At 47.3% G+C, this 23,703-nt stretch overlaps 1 protein-coding gene across 1 annotated transcript in view; it reads left to right on the plus strand.

Annotated features, from left to right (window-relative positions):
• Positions 1 to 23,703, plus strand: part of LOC128702294 (T-box transcription factor TBX20) — a 790,238-nt gene that overhangs the window by 130,383 nt on the left and 636,152 nt on the right. Inside the window, exon 3 of the mRNA XM_070102074.1 lies at positions 15,310 to 16,359. Within this exon, the coding sequence (XP_069958175.1) occupies positions 16,254 to 16,359 (106 nt within the window). The 5' untranslated portion in view covers positions 15,310 to 16,253. The remainder of the gene's footprint in view (positions 1 to 15,309; positions 16,360 to 23,703) is intronic.

Here is a 23,703-nt window from a genome sequence, read left to right on the forward strand (position 1 = left end):
GTCAGTCACACAGACAGGCCCATTATGCAGACACGATAACACGCGCCAGAGATTTCTTTTTTTACCTTATCAGAATTTTGCTCCATTAGTTAATGGGTAGCTGAGGATCCATCATCATTGGCCTCTAGTGCTAATAACGGAGTGTAGGAGGCCACCGCGGAGCCGTCAGCCAGACTCCTGTGATAATAACACCCTCGGCGACGTCGTAAAATGGATAGATAATAACGGGAAGTTGTTAGTCAAAGATTGTAGCTAAAACAGACTGTCCAAAAACTTAAGTATAGATCGGGGGTGCTAGGCTAGACGGATGTCAAGGGGAGACGCAGGTTCCAGTAAGGGATGGGGTTTGGCAGGGAGGGATTGATGCAAAAAGGAACCCTTTGCCAGGATTAACTGACGGGTGTCCATCTTGATCATAGGCATTGTACTGGAGGATAGTTTCTTTAGCCAGAGAACCTTCTTCCATCCCTCCGGGAAAACAAACATTTCGTATATATATATATATATATATATATATATATATATATATATATATATATATATATATATATATATATATATATAATGTCGTGCCAAATATGTAAAACTGGTCAGTTAGCAAGAACTCATTTAAAATTGTCCTTTCTAAAATTTTCTCTTATACGTTTAAAGATATATTTTTTTTCAGTAATGTTAATGTAAAAAAAATTAATTTTGCACCAAAAGAATCTTAGAAAACTTACCTAACCTTATTATAACAAGAACAATTTTTTTTAGCTTATTTTTTATTTATTATCACACTGGCCGATTCCCACCAAGGCAGGGCGGCCCGAAAAAGAAAAACTTTCACCATCATTCACTCCATCACTGTCTTGCCAGAAGGGTGCTTTACACTACAGTTTTTAAACTGCAACATTAACACCCCTCCTTCAGAGTGCAGGCACTGTACTTCCCATCTCCAGGACTCAAGTCCGACCTGCCGGTTTCCCTGAATCCCTTCATAAATGTTACTTTGCTCACACTCCAACAGCACGTCAAGTATTAAAAACCATTTGTCTCCATTCACTCCTATCAAACACGCTTACGCATGCCTGCTGGAAGTCCAAGCCCCCTCGCACACAAAACCTCCTTTACCCCCTCCCTCCAACCTTTCCTAGGCCGACCCCTACCCCGCCTTCCTTCCACTACAGACTGATACACTCTTGAAGTCACTCTGTTTCGCTCCATTCATATTTAGCCTAACCCAACTAAATATATTTTAGATTTGTTTACAGTAATTTAATACTAAACAAACTCAGTGAAATATATTTTTTTCGTTAGGTTCAGAATGTTTTTGGCGAAATTATTGCATGCACAAATTTTCACTTGTCCTATATGGCATTTAAGCCAAGATCGCAAGTTCTGCCTATTCGGCACGACATATATATATATATATATATATATATATATATATATATATATATATATATATATATATATATATTTATACTACACACATACATACATCATCCCACACACGCCATTCACAATACGGCAACCACGCAAAAACATATTTACCACAACCCTCAACAATCTCAGCCACCCACCATACCACTTACAAACATCCCACCACACAAACACACCACCATCAACCACAACCACTTTCAACCACGACACCACACAACACAATCAGCCCCGTCAATCACAACCACCGCCGCCCACCACAACCACCTCACCACAACCACCATCAGCCACAACCACCACACCACACACAACACACCAACAAGCACTCACAGCTACGCCTGTACGGATCGATGCTGTAGCAATTGCTCAATATCGTGTTAGTTAGGGAGATCAGCTAGGTATTGTTTGGGGGCTCTCCCTTCCCCAACACCATTCTCTCCCCTCCCCTCATCTCTCCCCTCGTTATTGAAGATCATCAGCAGTTAAATGCCCCAAAGTTTGCGCTTGGGTAGTGGATCCAACACTCTCTCTCAATGGGTCGTGGGGTGCTCGGAAAAGGCGATTTAGTCAACGTTGTTTGCTTTTGGGATCGGCAGTGTTTGCCTTGGGGGATTACCCATTGTGTGTGGGCCAAGCTGTCAATTTAACCTTGTTAGGGATGGCTACTCAGGCAGTTGGGATGTACCAGTGTGTGTGTGTGTGTGTGTGTGTGTGTGTGTGTGTGCGTGCATGCTTTCTTCTTTATGTGTATAAATTCGTGAATGTGCACATACAGTACACACTCACAGACACACGGTAAGTGTTAAATGGAGGGGCCAAGAGCTATAAATAGACCCTTGCAAACACACACACACACACACACACACACGACGTAGTGGAGGCAGGAACCATACATTGTTTTAAGACGAGGTTTGATAAAGCTCATGGAGCAGGGTGAGAGAGGACATAGTAGCAAACAGTGAAGAGGCGGGGCCAGGAGCTATGACTCGACCCCTGCAACCACAAATAGATGAGTACAAATAGACAAGTACACACAAACTGGGCAAAGAGATACTTGACGCACAGTAGTTGCAGTTATGAAACGAAAAATATGGTCAGGGTAACGCGCTACCATCCGAGGTCCCACAAGGGCCATCACTTGTCTTTATAATGTTTGCCATTCATATAAATGATCTGCCAGAAGCCAGATAGGTGAAGTGTATAACACACCTGTCACTGCTGGTGCTTCTCTGATAGGTGAGGAGTGTGACACCTGTCATTCATACAGTTTATACACCGTAATGTATTTTCCTCAGCATATATACACTAAGAGTTTACTGTATTATCTATTTTAGGGGGTTCAAATATTCTTGACCGGAGGTGAACAATGAATATACTGCCTCAATGACCCTTGCGGTGTTGATAGGCTTTAAACCCTCAGGTACCAATCAACCAACCTGTCATTGCCAATGATGTGACCTTAAAAGGTCAAGTATGTGATAAAGCTGAGAGAATGTTATTAAGCTTTTCGGCTTTATCAAGGCTTTATCAAACCTCCATCACTCCTGATGCTGAGAGCACCTGACGACCTTCAATACACAAACACTATCTTTGAGAGCACCTGACGACCTCCAGTATACAAACACTATCTTTGAGAGCAATTGACGACCTCCAGTACACAAACACTATCTTTGAGAGCACCTGACGACCTCCAGTACACAAACACTATCTTTGAGAGCACCTGACTACCTCCAGTACACAAACACTATCTTTGAGAGCACCTGACGACCTCCAGTACACAAACACTATCTTTGAGAGCACCTGACGACCTCCAGTACACAAACACTATCTTTGAGAGCACCTGACGACCTCCAGTATACAAACACTATCTTTGAGAGCACCTGACGACCTCCGGTATACAAACACTATCTTTGAGAGCAATTGACGACCTCCAGTACACAAACACTATCTTTGAGAGCACCTGACGACCTCCAGTACACAAACACTATCTTTGAGAGCACCTGACGACCTCCAGTACACAAACACCATCTTTGAGAGCACCTGACGACCTCCAGTACACAAACACTATCTTTGAGAGCACCTGACGACCTCCAGTACACAAACACTATCTTTGAGAGCACCTGACGACCTCCAGTATACACTATCTTTGAGAGCACCTGACGACCTCCAGTACACAAACACTATCTTTGAGAGCACCTGACGACCTCCAGTACACAAACACTATCTTTGAGAGCACCTGACGACCTCCAGTACACAAACACTATCTTTGAGAGCACCTGACGACCTCCAGTACACAAACACCATCTTTGAGAGCACCTGACGACCTCCAGTACACAAACACCATCTTTGAGAGCACCTGACGACCTCCAGTACACAAACTATCTTTGAGAGCACCTGACGACCTCCAGTACACAAACACTATCTTTGAGAGCACCTGACGACCTCCAGTACACAAACACCATCTTTGAGAGCACCTGACGACCTCCAGTACACAAACTATCTTTGAGAGCACCTGACGACCTCCAGTACACAAACACTATCTTTGAGAGCACCTGACGACCTACACAAACACTATCAGCAGCACCTGACGACCTCCAGTACACAAACACTATCTTTGAGAGCACCTGACGACCTCCAGTACACAAACACTATCTTTGAGAGCACCTGACGACCTCCAGTACACAAACACTATCTTTGAGAGCACCTGACGACCTCCAGTACACAAACACTAGCCTTGCCACCGATGGGTAGGCAAAGAAGCTGGTTGATAGTATACTGGTCAATTAAGTTTCAAGCCTCTCGACTAAACGAGGGCCATTAAGGCTGAATATTATTGAATGAGTGATGGTAAATGTGATTCTTCTTCGTCCTTTTCTTTGTTCTTGTTCTTGTTCTTGTTCTTGTTCTTCTTGTTCTTGTTCTTGTTGTTGTTCTTCTTCACGTAGTTTGGTTGGTAGTTAGATATGGGATGTGTTATGTCTGTTGTCACTGCAGTTGCTTGTTGCTTCACTGATGTCTGTTGTCACTGCAGTTGCTTGTTGCTTCACTGATGTCTGTTGTCACTGCAGTTGCTTGTTGCTTCACTGATGTCTGTTGTCACTGCAGTTGCTTGTTGCTTCACTGATGTCTGTTGTCATTGTAGATGCTTCTTACTTCATTGATGTCTGTTGTCACTGCAGATATTTGTTGCTTCACTGGTGTCTGTTGTCACTGCAGATATTTGTTGCTTCACTGGTGTCTGTTGTCACTGCAGATATTTGTTGCTTCACTGGTGTCTGTTGTCACTGCAGATATTTGTTGCTTCACTGATGTCTGTCGTCACTGCAGTTGCTTGTTGCTTCACTGATGTCTGTTGTCACTGCAGTTGCTTGTTGCTTCACTGATGTCTGTTGTCACTGCAGTTGCTTGTTATAATCACTGTTTTACATGAATCCTGTGAAACAGTGACGCCGCTGTGCATTACCCTTTGCAATTCATTCTCCTTGACATCCAAAGCAACACCATTTACATTCCCCCCTTTATACAACCAATAACACCCCTGCATTCCCTGGACACTCCTGCTCCTCCTCCTTCCCTTTGACACCCTTCACAGGTGACACACATCTCTCCCCCTAGACACACCTGACACCCCCCCCCCTTGTGGCACACGAGGTGTCAAGGGTCACGCTAGTGTCACCTCTGTCTCGCCCTCAACAACAACCTTTTAATTAACCTCAATTAACAAGACACTAATAACACAATATCTCATGTTCGCACCTGCTGTCTAAATTATTGCACGTTAGTACCAGCTGTGACCATCACCAGCTGTGACCATCACCAGCTGTGACCATCACCAGCTGTGACCATCACCAGCTGTGACCATCACAAGCTGTGACCACCAGCTGTGACCATCACTAGCTGTGACCATCACCAGCTGTGACCATCACTAGCTGTGACCATCACCAGCTGTGACCATCACCAGCTGTGACCATCACTAGCTGTGACCATCACCAGCTGTGACCATCACCAGCTGTGACCATCACCAGCTGTGACCATCACCAGCTGTGACTATCACCAGCTGTGACCCTCACCAGCTGTGACCATCACCAGCTGTGACCATCACCAGCTGTGACCATCACCAGCTGTGACCCTCACCAGCTGTGACCCTCACCAGCTGTGACCATCACCAGCTGTGACCCTCACCAGCTGTGACCCTCACCAGCTGTGACCACCAGCTGTGACCACCAGCTGTGACCCTCACCAGCTGTGACCCTCACCAGCTGTGACCATCACCAGCTGTGACCATCACCAGCTGTGACCATCACCAGCTGTGACCCTCACCAGCTGTGACCATCACCAGCTGTGACCCTCACCAGCTGTGACCATCACCAGCTGTGACCACCAGCTGTGACCATCACCAGCTGTGACCATCACCAGCTGTGACCATCACCAGCTGTGACCATCACCAGCTGTGACCCTCACCAGCTGTGACCCTCACCAGCTGTGACCATCACCAGCTGTGACCATCACCAGCTGTGACCATCACCAGCTGTGACCCTCACCAGCTGTGACCATCACCAGCTGTGACCATCACCAGCTGTGACCATCACCAGCTGTGACCATCACCAGCTGTGACCATCACCAGCTGTGACCCTCACCAGCTGTGACCCTCACCAGCTGTGACCATCACCAGCTGTGACCACCAGCTGTGACCATCACCAGCTGTGACCCTCACCAGCTGTGACCATCACCAGCTGTGACCCTCACCAGCTGTGACCATCACCAGCTGTGACCATCACCAGCTGTGACCATCACCAGCTGTGACCCTCACCAGCTGTGACCATCACCAGCTGTGACCACCAGCTGTGACCACCAGCTGTGACCCTCACCAGCTGTGACCCTCACCAGCTGTGACCCTCACCAGCTGTGACCCTCACCAGCTGTGACCATCACCAGCTGTGACCCTCACCAGCTGTGACCATCACCAGCTGTGACCCTCACCAGCTGTGACCATCACCATCTGTGACCATCACCAGCTGTGACCATCACCAACTGTGACCCTCACCAGCTGTGACTATCACCAGCTGTGACCATCACCAGCTGTGACCACCAGCTGTGACCATCACCAGCTGTGACCATCACCAGCTGTGACCACCAGCTGTGACCACCAGCTGTGACCATCACCAGCTGTGACTATCACCAGCTGTGACCCTCACCAGCTGTGACCCTCACCAGCTGTGACCATCACCAGCTGTGACCATCACCAGCTGTGACCATCACCAGCTGTGACCATCAGCTGTGACCATCACCAGCTGTGACCATCACCAGCTGTGACCACCAGCTGTGACCATCACCAGCTGTGACCACCAGCTGTGACCATCACCAGCTGTGACCACCAGCTGTGACCATCACCAGCTGTGACCATCACCAGCTGTGACCATCACCAGCTGTGACCCTCACCAGCTGTGACCATCACCAGCTGTGACCATCACCAGCTGTGACCATCACCAGCTGTGACCCTCACCAGCTGTGACCATCACCAGCTGTGACCATCACCAGCTGTGACCATCACCAGCTGTGACCATCACCAGCTGTGACCCTCACCAGCTGTGACCATCACCAGCTGTGACCATCACCAGCTGTGACCACCAGCTGTGACCATCACCAGCTGTGACCCTCACCAGCTGTGACCATCACCAGCTGTGACCATCACCAGCTGTGACCATCACCAGCTGTGACCATCACCAGCTGTGACCCTCACCAGCTGTGACCATCACCAGCTGTGACCACCAGCTGTGACCACCAGCTGTGACCCTCACCAGCTGTGACCCTCACCAGCTGTGACCCTCACCAGCTGTGACCACCAGCTGTGACCATCACCAGCTGTGACCATCACCAGCTGTGACCCTCACCAGCTGTGACCATCACCAGCTGTGACCCTCACCAGCTGTGACCATCACCAGCTGTGACCATCACCAGCTGTGACCATCACCAGCTGTGACCCTCACCAGCTGTGACTATCACCAGCTGTGACCATCACCAGCTGTGACCACCAGCTGTGACCATCACCAGCTGTGACCATCACCAGCTGTGACCACCAGCTGTGACCACCAGCTGTGACCATCACCAGCTGTGACCACCAGCTGTGACCATCACCAGCTGTGACCATCACCAGCTGTGACCCTCACCAGCTGTGACCCTCACCAGCTGTGACCATCACCAGCTGTGACCATCACCAGCTGTGACCATCAGCTGTGACCATCACCAGCTGTGACCATCACCAGCTGTGACCACCAGCTGTGACCATCACCAGCTGTGACCACCAGCTGTGACCATCACCAGCTGTGACCATCACCAGCTGTGACCATCACCAGCTGTGACCAGCTGTGACCACCAGCTGTGACCATCACCAGCTGTGACCACCAGCTGTGACCATCACCAGCTGTGACCATCACCAGCTGTGACCACCAGCTGTGACCATCACCAGCTGTGACCACCAGCTGTGACCATCACCAGCTGTGACCATCACCAGCTGTGACCACCAGCTGTGACCATCACCAGCTGTTACATAGACATATTTACATGACTAATTTCGGATCCATCACCCCCTACTGCTTATTACGAGACGGTGTATCGATCTCCAATTAATGTGATAATAATAATAATAATAATAATAATAATAATAATAATGAAAATATAAATAATAGAGGCATTACTATTATGTAAATAATTATATACCTTTAATGTTGTAGATATTATTATTATTATTATTATTATTATTATTATTATTATTAATAGCAGTAGTAATAGTTGTGGTTGTTATTTTGTTCACAAAAACACTAAACCCGTATGGTCAAGATGGGTTCGTGACGCTGATAATTAGGTCCAGAGAAGTCCTCTCTGAGGTATACCACCGTCCTCACAGTCCTCTCTGAGGTATACCACCGTCCTCACAGTCCTCTCTGAGGTATACCACCGTCCTCACAGTCCTCTCTGACGTATACCACCGTCCTCACAGTCCTCTCTGAGGTGTACCACCGTCCTCACAGTCCTCTCTGAGGTATACCACCGTCCTCACAGTCCTCTCTGAGGTATACCACCGTCCTCACAGTCCTCTCTGAGGTGTACCACCGTCCTCACAGTCCTCTCTGAGGTATACCACCGTCCTCACAGTCCTCTCTATGGTATACCACCGTCCTCACAGTCCTCTCTGAGGTATACCACCGTCCTCACAGTCCTCTCTGAGGTATACCACCGTCCTCACAGTCCTCTCTATGGTATACCACCGTCCTCACAGTCCTCTCTGAGGTATACCACCGTCCTCACAGTCCTCTCTATGGTATACCACCGTCCTCACAGTCCTCTCTGAGGTATACCACCGTCCTCACAGTCCTCTCTGATGTATACCACCGTCCTCACAGTCCTCTCTGAGGTATACCACCGTCCTCACAGTCCTCTCTATGGTATACCACCGTCCTCACAGTCCTCTCTGAGGTATACCACCGTCCTCACAGTCCTCTCTATGGTATACCACCGTCCTCACAGTCCTCTCTGAGGTATACCACCGTCCTCACAGTCCTCTCTGATGTATACCACCGTCCTCACAGTCCTCTCTGAGGTATACCACCGTCCTCACAGTCCTCTCTATGGTATACCACCGTCCTCACAGTCCTCTCTGAGGTATACCACCGTCCTCACAGTCCTCTCTATGGTATACCACCGTCCTCACAGTCCTCTCTGAGGTATACCACCGTCCTCACAGTCCTCTCTGAGGTATACCACCGTCCACACAGTCCTCTCTATGGTATACCACCGTCCTCACAGTCCTCTCTGAGGTATACCACCGTCCTCACAGTCCTCTCTATGGTATACCACCGTCCTCACAGTCCTCTCTGAGGTATACCACCGTCCTCACTGTCCTCTCTGAGGTATACCACCGTCCTCACAGTCCTCTCTGAGGTATACCACCGTCTTCACAGTCCTCTCTAAGGTATACCACCGTCCTCACAGTCCTCTCTGAGGTATACCACCGTCCTCACAGTCCTCTCTATGGTATACCACCGTCCTCACAGTCCTCTCTGAGGTATACCACCGTCCTCACAGTCCTCTCTGATGTATACCACCGTCCTCACAGTCCTCTCTGAGGTATACCACCGTCCTCACAGTCCTCTCTATGGTATACCACCGTCCTCACAGTCCTCTCTGAGGTATACCACCGTCCTCACAGTCCTCTCTGAGGTATACCACCGTCCTCACAGTCCTCTCTATGGTATACCACCGTCCTCACAGTCCTCTCTGAGGTATACCACCGTCCTCACAGTCCTCTCTATGGTATACCACCGTCCTCACAGTCCTCTCTGAGGCATGCCACCGTCCTCACAGTCCTCTCTGAGGTATACCACCGTCCTCACAGTCCTCTCTATGGTATACCACTGTCCTCACAGTCCTCTCTATGGTATACCACCGTCCTCACAGTCCTCTCTGAGGTATACCACCGTCCTCACAGTCCTCTCTGAGGTATACCACCGTCCTCACAGTCCTCTCTGAGGTATACCACCGTTCTCACAGTCCTCTCTATGGTATACCACCGTCCTCACAGTCCTCTCTGAGGTATACCACCGTCCTCACAGTCCTCTCTATGGTATACCACCGTCCTCACAGTCCTCTCTGAGGTATACCACCGTCCTCACAGTCCTCTCTATGGTATACCACCGTCCTCACAGTCCTCTCTGAGGTATACCACCGTCCTCACAGTCCTCTCTGAGGTATACCACCGTCCTCACAGTCCTCTCTGAGGTATACCACCGTCCTCACAGTCCTCTCTGAGGTATACCACCGTCCTCACAGTCCTCTCTGAGGTATACCACCGTCCTCACAGTCCTCTCTGAGGTATACCACCGTCCTCACAGTCCTCTCTCACAGTCCTCTCTATGGTATACCACCGTCCTCACAGTCCTCTCTGAGGTATACCACCGTCCTCACAGTCCTCTCTATGGTATACCACCGTCCTCACAGTCCTCTCTGAGGTATACCACCGTCCTCACAGTCCTCTCTGAGGTATACCACCGTCCTCACAGTCCTCTCTGAGGTATACCACCGTCCTCACAGTCCTCTCTGAGGTATACCACCGTCCTCACAGTCCTCTCTAAGGTATACCACCGTCCTCACAGTCCTCTCTGAGGTATACCACCGTCCTCACAGTCCTCTCTGAGGTATACCACCGTCCTCACAGTCCTCTCTGAGGTATACCACCGTCCTCACAGTCCTCTCTGAGGTATACCGTCCTCCACCGTCTCCTCACACATGGTATCCAGTCTCTCACAGTCCTCTCTGAGGTATACCACCGTCCTCACAGTCCTCTCTGAGGTATACCACCGTCCTCACAGTCCTCTCTGAGGTATACCACCGTCCTCACAGTCTCTGAGGTATCGTCTTCACATAAGGTATACCACCGTCCTCACAGTCTCTCGTCTGAGGTATACCGTCCTCACACCGTCTTCACAGTCCTCTCTGAGGTATACCACCGTCCTCACAGTCCTCTCTATGGTATACCACCGTCCTCACAGTCCTCTCTATGGTATACCACCGTCCTCACAGTCCTCTCTGAGGTATACCACCGCCCTCACAGTCCTCTCTGAGGTATACCACCGTCCTCACAGTCCTCTCTATGGTATACCACCGTCCTCACAGTCCTCTCTGAGGTATACCACCGTCCTCACAGTCCTCTCTGAGGTATACCACCGTCCTCACAGTCCTCTCTGAGGTATACCACCGTCCTCACAGTCCTCTCTGAGGTATACCACCGTCTTCACAGTCCTCTCTAAGGTATACCACCGTCCTCACAGTCCTCTCTGAGGTATACCACCGTCCTCACAGTCCTCTCTAAGGTATACCACCGTCCTCACAGTCCTCTCTAAGGTATACCATCGTCCTCACAGTCCTCTCTATGGTATACCACCGTCCTCACAGTCCTCTCTAAGGTATACCACAGTCTTCACAGTCCTCTCTAAGGTATACCACTACTATCACAGCCCTCTCTAAGGTATACCACCGTCCTCACAGTCCTCTCTGAGGTATACCACCGTCCTCACAGTCCTCTCTATGGTATACCACCGTCCTCACAGTCCTGTCTGAGGTATACCACCGTCCTCACATTCCTCTCTGAGGTATACCACCGTCCTCACAGTCCTCACAGTCCTCTCTGAGGTATACCACCGTCCTCACAGTCCTCTCCGAGGTATACCACCGTCCTCACAGTCCTCTCTGATGTATACCACCGTCTTCACAGTCCTCTCTAAGGTATACCACCGTCCTCACAGTCCTCTCTAAGGTATACCACCGTCTTCACAGTCCTCTCTAAGGTATACCACTACTCTCACAGCCCTCTCTAAGGTATACCACCGTTCTCACAGTCCTCTCTAAGGTATACCACCTTCTTCACAGTCCTCTCTAAGGTATACCACCGTCTTTACAGTCCTCTCTAAGGTATACCACCTTCCTCACAGTCCTCTCTAAGGTATACCACCGTTCTCACTGTCCTCTCTAAGATATACGACCGTCTTCACAGTCCTCTCTAAGGTATACCTCTACTCTCATAGCCCTCTCTAAGGTATACCACCTTCCTCACAGTCCACTCTAAGGTATACCACCGTCCTCACAGTCTACTCTAAGGTATACCACCGTCCTCACAGTCCACTCTAAGGTATACCACCGTCCTCACAGTCCACTCTAAGGTATACCACTGTCCTCACAGTCCTCTCTAAGGTATACCACCGTCCTCACAGTCCTCTCTGAGGTATACCACCGTCTTCACAGTTCTCTCTAAGGCATACCACTACTCTCACAGCCCTCTCTAAGGTTTACCACCTTCCTCACAGTCCTCTCTAAGGTATATCACCACCCTCACAATCCACTCTAAGGTATTGGTTTGGAAATAGGGTTATTGAGGCTAAAACCTTGGGTAGTTTCAGATTTATGTTGGATAAATACATGAGTGAGAGAGGTTGGATTTGAGTGGGAGTTGCATATGAGTGGATAGAGTTATTAAAGCTTATTTCTTGGGTGGAATTGAAAATTGGGTTGGGCAAATGTTTTGTTAGTGGGATGGATTGTGAAGGACCTGCCTAGTATGGGCCAACAGGCCTGCTGCAGTGTTCCTCCTTTCTTATGTTCTTATGTATACTAATACATAAGGGTGGTGGTATACCTCCGAAAGGACTCAAAGTCCTTTGGGAGGTATACCACCACCCTCCAGGATGTGACTAACCCTAAGTTACTAAATAAAAATATATTACTACTTTCATCCCCCACAGGATGCCACCCACAACAGTCGATTATCATCCTGGTACTATCTATTGTAGGCTACCAGCCTCAACGATGCCATGTATGCTGCTAGTCCCAAGATACATCGCACAATAGTCAATTAGCAGATGAATGGTTCAGAGAACCGACATGTTGATAAATTAGACACATGTGCAACTCTTGGGTATCTTTATTGAGGAAACGTTTCGCCACACAGTGGCTTCATCAGTCCATACGTAGGAGAAAGAACATTAAAATGGTATAAAATACCGACAGATTGTTAGGTAAGACACATATGCAACAGTTAGGTATCTTTATTTCGAAACGTTTCGCCTACACAGTAGGCTTCTTCAGTCGAGTACAGAAAAGTTGATAGAAGCAGAAGATACTTGAAGACGATGTAATCAGTCCATCACCCTTAGGAGAAACTTGAAGAACAGGAGGAGAATGAGGTAATCAGTCCCTCAACCTTGAGTCGATGTGTTCAGTCCATCAATCTTGAATAGAATACGGCATATCAGCGGCAATTAGCACTGGTTTCACTCTCACCCCCAGGATGCCACCAAACGCAATCGACTAGCACATTGGATCTGTGGTATACTGATGAAAATAAATGGTATAAAATACGGACATAACGGAAACATAAACACATATGCAGTTTAATGTGATCATTTATTGACAACGTTTCGCCCACACAGTGGGCTTTTTCAAGTCACACACAGATCTACCTGGGGTGGAAGGTACGGGAGTATTTATAGTCAGGTTCAGATGCAGCATTCTCCACCTGACCTCAACATTCTGAACCTGACTTTAAATACTCCCGTACCTTCCCCCTCAGGTAGATCTGTGTGTGACTTGAAAAAGCCCACTGTGTGGGCGAAACGTTGTCAATAAAGGATCACATTAAACTGCATGTGTGTTTGTTTCCACTATGGTATACTGCCACCCTCCCCTCCCAGGGTACCACCCACAACAGTCAATTATCACCCAGGTACTATGGTATACTGCCACCCTCCCCTCCCAGGGTACCACCCGCAACAGTCAATTATCACCCAGGTACTATGGTATACTGCCACCCTCCCCTCCCAGGGTACCACCCGCAACAGTCAATTATCACCCAGGTACTATGGTATACTGCCACCCTCCCCTCCCAGGGTACCACCCACAACAGTCAATTATCACCCAGGTACTAACTATGGTATACTGCCACCCTCCCCTCCCAGGGTACCACCCACAGCAGTCAATTATCACCCAGGTACTAACTATGGTATACTGCCACCCTCCCCTCCCAGGGTACCACCCACAGCAGTCAATTATCACCCAGGCACTATGGTACTGCCACTGCCACAGCCAATTATCACCCAGGCCCTCCAAGGGTACCACCCCACTATGGTATACAACAGTCAATTATCACCCAGGTACTATGGTATACTGCCACCCTCCCCTCCAAGGGTACCACCCACATCAGTCACTATTATCACCCAGTACCACCCACATCAGTATTAACTATGGTATACTGCCACCCTCCTCTCCCAGGGTACCACCCACAACAGTCAATTATCACCCAGGTACTATGGTATACTGCCACCCTCCCCTCCCAGGGTACCACCCACAACAGTCAATTATCACCCAGGTATTAACTATGGTATACTGCCACCCTCCCCTCCCAGGGTACCACCCACAGCAGTCAATTATCACCCAGGTACTAACTATGGTATACTGCCACCCTCCCCTCCCAGGGTACCACCCACAACAGTCAATTATCACCCAGGTACTAACTATGGTATACTGCCACCCTCCCCTCCCAGGGTACCACCCACATCAGTCAATTATCACCCAGGTACTAACTATGGTATACTGCCACCCTCCCCTCCCAGGGTACCACCCACAACAGTCAATTATCACCCAGGTACTATGGTATACTGCCACCCTCCCCTCCCAGGGTACCACCCACAACAGTCAATTATCACCCAGGTACTATGGTATACTGCCACCCTCCCCTCCCAGGGTACCACCCACATCAGTCAATTATCACCCAGGTACTAACTATGGTATACTGCCACCCTCCCCTCCCAGGGTACCACCCACAACAGTTAACAAACGCCCAAGTACTATTTACTGTTAGTGAACAGAGGCAACAGGTGTTAGTCTCGCCCAGACGTCTCGCCCACCCTGGGAACTGAACCTTGGTATTACTAAGGATTATTTTATAATCTAATGGTTATAATTATGACCTTAATTTTTAAAGGGGTGGGAGTAAGCCAGTGGAAGGCTTCGATCAGATGACCTAAAGCTCCACCTGCGGGTCATCGTGTGACTAAGACCCGCGTCAGCAAACACTTGTCCTATTTCCTGACAAACCTTACCTAACCTAACCTGGATTTACTAAGGTAAAGAAAAATGGGAGGAGGGAAGAAAGAAGGGGATGCCACGTTCAGGGGAAGGGGAAAGGGGTAAGGGGGAAGATGGTGGAGAGAGGAACACATGGGTGGGATTACATCCCCTGTGGCGTGTTACGGGTTCACTAATTATGCCATAAATACCGAGTTAAAATAAGCCTAATTATAACATGAAATACGGGTTCTTATATGCTTAATTTTCTTACAGAAGCCGAGTTATAATAAAGGCAATTACTTTACGAATTACGTTACGAAAACAAAGTTACTCTCGTCTAATTTCGGTGTTCCGTGCCGAGGCGGACTTAAAGCTATTTTACGGTGGAGGTGGAAGCTCACTGCCCCGCGCCACTAAACGCTGCCCCGCGCCACTAAACTCCCGGATAATCACTCACCAAATACATTATAAAAATTAGACTAGATTGGTGAATGATTCAGCCGTTGAGTTGATAGTGAACGATGAATTGTTTATTGATCGGGATGGTGAACCATGTAATAGAGGAATATTACGAGATTTAAGTGTTATAATACGATAATAATGTAAATAGAATAAGTGAAACACGAGAAAGAATTATGTAAGTGAAATGCAAGGAAATAAAAGTGGAAAAAAAAGCATCTAAATAATATAACAGAAATAATTCAATAAAAAAATAACAGTGAATTAATACTGTGTAATAATGTGTAATAAAATAAGAGAAAATATTGTAGCTGAAAGTATTTTAATGGTGAAATAATTATGAAAATAATGTAACACTGAAATTTTCCTCTGAGTGTAATTGGCCTTCAAGTGAATTTTTTCAGTTTTTTTTTTTTACGTGTATCGTGCAGTTCAAAATGAGTGATTATATTTGAAAATAATCAGGAAATAAATGTCGATTTTTGAAGGTAGTGAGGAGAGTAATAACTGGTGGGTGAAGGCTTGCAACAGTGACCTTCATAGATGTGCAACAGCACGTCTAGAGTCACCCACATCCCTCTGCAACACTAGAGTTTACATTCTCCCTCTGGTGGCAATGAACGATACCGCAGCATCAACTATGCAGTGAGGAACCTCTGTTGCAAGCTTGTTTGTTGTGTGAGTTACCTCCATCCCTCACCATACACGCCCACACATCACGCCCACAAAGACGCTAGGGCCGCCCACACGCCCACGGGATGAGTGTTGTGGAGGACGCGGGCGTACTGAAGGCGCGGGCCACAGACTTCTCAATCGCAGCAATCATGGGCGCCGCTGCTAAAATGGCTCCACAGGCCAGGGAAGGTGAGTCCAGTATTTCTCAAAAGCATTTCTCGGATTTATATTTTATTTCCCAAGATCTGTCACATGAATTTTCATGTCAGGGTAATCTGCATGTCTCTTTCTTTATAGACTCTGTTAACAATATCTAGATAAGGCATCTATATCTTGTTAAGGCTGTTCTTTGAAGCGCTTGTGAATCCTCGCGTTACGAGATGATTCACAGATTTAACTAACCCTCTGAACGTCTTCCAGGTTTTTACATAAGCTGACTTTCAACACAGCAGACCCTGTGTCAGGTGCAAGACTGCAAATTGTTGAGGCTCTGCACGCACAATATATTTAGATGACGTCCAAATTACTGCCACATTTGGTGGTCTTGTCGTAGCTGGGGGGTTTGAGGCCGGTGCCGCAGTTACGACTCCTGCTGGTGATCCTATTTGTTAAGACTACGCTACACCCGGCCCTCCCGTGGCACTTATTGCCCAATTTTAGGCTAAACGACAGATAACTGTCACAGTAATTAACAGTAACTCCTTCTAGTGTTTCTTATCTCTGTGTTGCTGCTACGCTTCTGTTCCGTGAAATTTGCCGCGCAACAGAGAGCTCTTTCCCAGTTCCTTTCCACCCCCAGGAAGCTCTTTCCCGGTCCCTTGATGATAAGCAAGACACATGTGCAACAGTTAGGTATCTTTATTCCGAAACGTTTCGCCTACACAGTAGGCTTCTTCAGTCCAATACAGAGGAGGTAGCAGAAGCAATAGGGATGTGAAGGCGATGTAATCAGTCCACCCTCAGTCAGTCCCTCAGTCTGACTGAGGGACTGACGAATCCTGTTAAGAAGTCTCTTCGTCCTTCAGGATCTGACTACTGGGAATTGTATTTTGTGTTTCATTAGGTGCTAAAGCCGCGTGGGTCATTCAGCAGAGCAGCCAAGTCTCTGACCAGCCAGCTTATTGGTAGTCGCATCTTCGATCGGGGGTTTATCATGACCCTTAATTAATCACAGGTAATAGAGTCACTTAAAATAATATAGTCACGCTCTTGAATAGGCTCTTATGTGAATAACGTTTCGCTCTTTAAAGAGCTGTATCTTGTCATGACTTAATAAAACTGTACACAGAGCGAAACGTATTACACACGATAACTGGTACCGACAAATGAAAAACGATATACAAGTGCAACGTTTTGAAAACTTTTGTGAGAGACGTTTAGCTCACCAGGAGTTTCTCCAGTCCACTACAGTGGAGGGTCAGATGATTTGAAGTCAGGTGTGTTATGATATATCAGCTGAACTGACGTCCGAGTCTTGGTGTCTTGTAATGTTTAAACACATTACGACTGATTCATGTTTACCTGGAGTTTACCTGGAGAGAGTTCCGGGGGTCAACGCCCCCGCGGCCCGGTCTGTGACCAGGCCTCCTGAATGTCTACGACTTCTGTACAGATCTTCTAATTTAATGAGTTTAGCCTCATTCCCCTGCACAGTCTCTGTCATAGTGGTTCTAGGTATGTCACAGGTATTGTTATTCTTGTTAGTGTTGCATGCGTCTTGATCCTATGTCCAGCTCTATCGCTGCTTACCCCAGCATGGTGATCTTATCGTAAGCTCCATGCATGCTTTAACGTTTGGTGAGCTCCGTGATGCTGGTGCTGAGGTAGTGTGACTTTGTAAATGGTCCAAGTCGGACCGAAACGTCGTCGTAAGCTCCTGTCTTCTATGTGAGGGCTATTTGTGTACTGTTCCAGTCACGGTATTGTGGCTTTTTGTTATTCTTAGATCCACAGCAGGGAAAATCTCAAGAGATATTGCTGGCTTCATTGCAGTTAGAGAGTATGATCAATCTGCTTAATTTTTCAACCATCATGATCAATATCCTTGATCCGTTACCCTTTTTTAGTACACAGTTTTCAGGGTTTACAATCGTAAATAAAACGGGAAAACAGCAGTTTGGTGAAAGTTAGCTGGGTGTAATTACAGTCATCTGTAAAACACGTGGATACAAGTCCTCAATGCCCTCGTTCTGTTGTCATGTTCCGACTTGTTCAATGGTCAGGAAAGTTTTCACCTATATGTTCTTTCTCTAAAGCGAATCTGATCGTGGGTTTATTGTCGGTGAATTTAAGTAATAGTTACGGAAGACTGAATCTCGTGGAGGAGATGACAGAAGTATCATCCATATAACGAAATTATATGTTGTTTGATGGAATGGAAGATGTATTTATCTCCAGGGTCTGGAGGAAGAGCAGTGCCAGGGTCTGGAGGAAGAGCAGTGCCAGGGTCTGGAGGAAGAACAGTGCCAGGGTCTGGAGGAAGAGCAGTGCCAGGGTCTGGAGGAAGAGCAGTGCCAGGGTCTGGAGGAAGAGCAGTGCCAGGGTCTGGAGGAAGAGCAGTGCCAGGGTCTGGAGGAAGAACAGTGCCAGGGTCTGGAGGAAGAGCAGTGCCAGGGTCTGGAGGAAGAGCAGTGCCAGGGTCTGGAGGAAGAGCAGTGCCAGGGTCTGGAGGAAGAACAGTGCCAGGGTCTGGAGGAAGAGCAGTGCCAGGGTCTGGAGGAAGAGCAGTGCCAGGGTCTGGAGGAAGAGCAGTGCCAGGGTCTGGAGGAAGAGCAGTGCCAGGGTCTGGAGGAAGAGCAGTGCCAGGGTCTGGAGGAAGAGCAGTGCCAGGGTCTGGAGGAAGAGCAGTGCCAGGGTCTGGAGGAAGAGCAGTGCCAGGGTCTGGAGGAAGAACAGTGCCAGGGTCTGGAGGAAGAACAGTGCCAGGGTCTGGAGGAAGAACAGTGCCAGGGTCTGGAGGAAGAACAGTGCCAGGGTCTGGAGGAAGAACAGTGCCAGGGTCTGGAGGAAGAACAGTGCCAGGGTCTGGAGGAAGAGAAGTGCCAGGGTCTGGAGGAAGAGCAGTGCCAGGGTCTGGAGGAAGAGCAGTGCCAGGGTCTGGAGGAAGAGAAGTGCCAGGGTCTGGAGGAAGAGAAGTGCCAGGGTCTGGAGGAAGAACAGTGCCAGTCTGAAGGAAGAACAGTGCCAGGGTCTGGAGGAAGAACAGCACCAGGGTCTGGAGGAAGAACAGTGCCAGAGTCTGGAGGAAGAACAGCACCAGGGTCTGGAGGAAGAACAGAGCCAGAGTCTGGAGGAAGAACAGCGCCAGGGTCTGGAGGAAGAACAGTGCCAGGGTCTGGAGGAAGAGCAGTGCCAGGGTCTGAATGAAGAACAGTGCCAGGGTATGAAGAACAGCGCCAGGGTCTGGAGGAAGAACAGTGCCAGGGTATGAAGAACAGCGCCAGGGTCTGGAGGAAGAACAGTGCCAGGGTCTGGAGGAAGAACAGCGCCAGGGTCTGGAGGAAGAACAGCACCAGGGTCTGGAGGAAGAACAGCACCAGGGTCTGGAGGAAGAGCAGCACCAGGGTCTGGAGGAAGAACAGCACCAGGGTCTGGAGGAAGAGCATTGCCAGGGTCTGGAGGAAGAACAGCACCAGGGTCTGGAGGAAGAGCATTGCCAGGGTCTGGAGGAAGAACAGCACCAGGGTCTGGAAGAAGAGCATTGCCAGGGTCTGGAGGAAGAACAGCACCAGGGTCTGGAGGAAGAACAGCACCAGGGTCTGGAGGAAGAGCAGCACCAGGGTCTGGAGAAAGAACAGCACCAGGGTCTGGAAGGAGAACAGAACTGACAACTTCTGGTGTTCTGAACGGCGACTTCGCAAATCTGACGACTCACTAACTTCGGAAGTATAGCGTAAACTAACGAACAAAGATGGCGTTATCATCGTAATTCATTACTGCTCGCACCATGACCCTAGAATGTGATGTAATGGTATAAAAAGTTGAAGAATAAGACACTTGTGCAGTGACACGTTTAGCCAGCCAGTGACTTCTTCAGTTCTCTGCAGAGAAGAACAGTGAAAGATAAGGTGAATGACTTAATGCATTACTAATCGGTGGGGAACGCCCGGCCCGCGGGCCTTACAAGGCCCGCGAAATTATTTAGTCTGGCCCTGGCAAGGCAACCGCTGGCGGGACTCGAAATTCAATAAATCTAGGAGCTTTATTTTCATAGCAATATACCGATTTACACTGTGTAATGATTTACAAAGTATAATGATTTACCGATTTACACTGTGTAATGATTTACAAAGTATAACGATTTACCGATTTACACTGTGTAATGATTTACAAAGAATAATGATTTACCGATTTACACTGTGTAATGATTTACAAAGTATAATGATTTACCGATTTACACTGTGTAATGATTTACAAAGTATAATGATTTACCGATTTACACTGTGTAATGATTTACAAAGTATAATGATTTACCGATTTACACTGTGTAATGATTTACAAAGTATAATGATTTACCGATTTACACTGTGTAATGATTTACAAAGTATAATGATTTACCGATTTACACTGTGTAATGAAAAAATCTACTAAACTTAAAATGCAAATAAATCTGCAGAATTATAATGATATATTGTAGCTTGTATTCTGATGAATTTAATAAAAATTGGGTCCTTTTGGAAGAATATACTGATATTTTTTTACGTACGAGTAATTTTGCGATAATTTATATAATCCGATCTGACTTCTTGAGATTTTGATTGAGTCGCCCATCCATTATTTCGAATATATTTTTAATGCAACAATCATGAATACCATCTAACATCACACGCCTCAACGTCATCAATACCAGCTTACATCACACGCCTCAACGTCATCAATACCAGCTTACATTACACGCCTCAACGTCATCAATACCAGCTAACATCACACGCCTCAACGTCATCAATACCAGCTAACATCACACGCCTCAACGTCATCAATACCAGCTAACATCACACGCCTCAACATCATCAATACCAGTTTACATCACACGCCTCAGCGTCATCAATACCAGCTAACATCACACGCCTCAACGTCATCAATACCAGCTTACATCACACGCCTCAACATCCTCAACACCAGCTTACATTACACGCCTCTACATCATCAATACCAGCTAACATCACACGTCTCTACATCATCAATACCAGCTAACATCACACGCCTCAACATCATCAGTACCAGCTTACATCACACGCCTCAACATCATCAATACCAGCTAACATCACACGCCTCTACATCATCAATACCAGCTAACATCACACGTCTCTACATCATCAATACCAGCTAACATCACACGCCTCAACATCATCAGTACCAGCTAACATCACACGCCTCAACATCATCAATACCAGCTAACATCACACGCCTCAACATCATCAGTACCAGCTTACATCACACGCCTCAACATCATCAATACCAGCTTACATCACACGCCTCAACATCATCAATACCAGAGAAAAGGGAGAGGGAATTTGGACTACATGACACAGTATCTCCAAAATAACGTACATGCAAAACACACACACACACACACACACACACACACACACACACACACACACACACACACACACACACAGTACAGGAGAGGGAATAGCCGAAGGAGAGAATTAAAAATAGTCGAAGACAAGAACAACCAATAAACGCAACAACAGGTGTGAAGGATCACTATCATCTGTTACACCAAAGTTAACCTCACCATGTGGAACATCACTATTATGGGTAACACTAAGATTAACCTCACCATGTGGAACATCACTATTATGGGTAACACCAAGATTAACCTCACCATGTGGAACATCACTATCATGGGTAACACCAATATTAACCTCACCATGAGGAACATCACTATCATGGGTAACACCAAGATTAACCTCACCATGTGGAACATCACTATCATGGGTAACACCAAGATTAACCTCATCATGAGGAACATCACTATCATGGGTAACACCAAGACTAACCTCACCATGAGGAACATCACTATCATGGGTAACACCAAGATTAGCCTCACCATGTGGAACATCACTATCATGGGTAACACCAAGATTAACCTCACCATGAGGAACATCACTATCATGGGTAACACCAAGATTAACCTCACCATGTGGAACATCACTATCATGGGTAACACCAAGATTAACCTCACCATGAGGAACATCACATCATAGGTTACACCAAGCTTAGGCTCACTACTGCGACCTCAGAGAAAGGTGCATTATGTGCGATGTTACACCATGATTGCACTTGTCTAAGGCTTTTGCTTTCTGTTTGTTTTCCTGTCCATCCAAGACCAGTAGTTGCGAAAGGCAGGATTAACCTGCTCTAAACCAGTGCTGCCCTGGATTGTTCAGTTGTTGGGAATTGAAATGGTTTGCAATCATTCTTCTTAGAACTCTTTCAAAGACTTTTATGATGTGGGTCTATAATTCTTAACTATTGCCTTGCTGCCACCTTTATGGAATGGGGCTATATCCGTTGTTTTTAGCGACTGAAGGATTACATCCTTTCTATGCTCCTTCTCCATAGCATACTTAAGGCACGTGAAAAGGGTTTCTTGCAGTTCTTAATGAACACAGAGTTCCACGAATGTTTTGGGATGTTGTTAGTGGCTTTTTCAAAGTACATGGACATAGGGTTATGTCAGAAATTTTGTACACATTGGCAGGGTTTTAAGGCTCAGTCATGAAAAAATCATTTGGATTGTCGATCTGTATAGTGATCAATGGCTCGCTAAAAACAGAGTCGTACTGAGCCTTCAGTATCTCATTGAATGGTGACCTGTACGTAGCTCAGTGAGGACGTGTCTAGTGTACTCCTTGTGGACTGAACCAAGATGCCCTCCATTGAGCAACTTTACGAGCAGCTTAAGGAGGAATTGAGGGTAGCGAAGCTTGAGATACGGCAATTGACAGAGGAAAACAAGAGGATTCGTAGTAGTTCTCCTGTTGTGAGTCCTCAGGTCAAGAAGGGAACCTGGGCAGTTGCCGGATAGCATGGAACGAAGTTGAAGATCAAGAAGATGAATGGAGAGGTAGAAACGATGAAGAAGAAAGAGACTGCTGTGGAAGCTGTTGTGGAAACATTGAATACATTCTCTGTTCTACCCGATGAATGTGAGTTGACTACTGGGAACGTCACGACAGACGACACCAAGGAAGGTAAAATCATTGTTGTTGTTGGGGATAGCAAGGTTAGGTATATGGATAGGGCCTTCTGGAGTAGGAGTGGGAGACAGAGGGTTTGCTTTCTTGGGGCTGGGATGGAGGATATTGTTAGCCAGTTTGACAACATCATGAATGGTAATGGGATTAATCCTATTATCTGCCTCAGTGCTGGAGGCAATGATGTAGGCAAGCATAGAAGTGAGGATTTAGTTAGAAGGTACAGGGCAGCAATAGACATAATTAGGAAGAAGGGGGGGTGCCCTGTTATATGTGGCATTTTGCCAAGAAGGGGTGTTGGAAATGAATGGTTGTCCAGAGCAATTGG

This window comes from Cherax quadricarinatus, chromosome 80, assembly GCF_038502225.1.
Source record: "Cherax quadricarinatus isolate ZL_2023a chromosome 80, ASM3850222v1, whole genome shotgun sequence".
In the NCBI taxonomy this organism is placed as follows: domain Eukaryota; kingdom Metazoa; phylum Arthropoda; class Malacostraca; order Decapoda; family Parastacidae; genus Cherax; species Cherax quadricarinatus.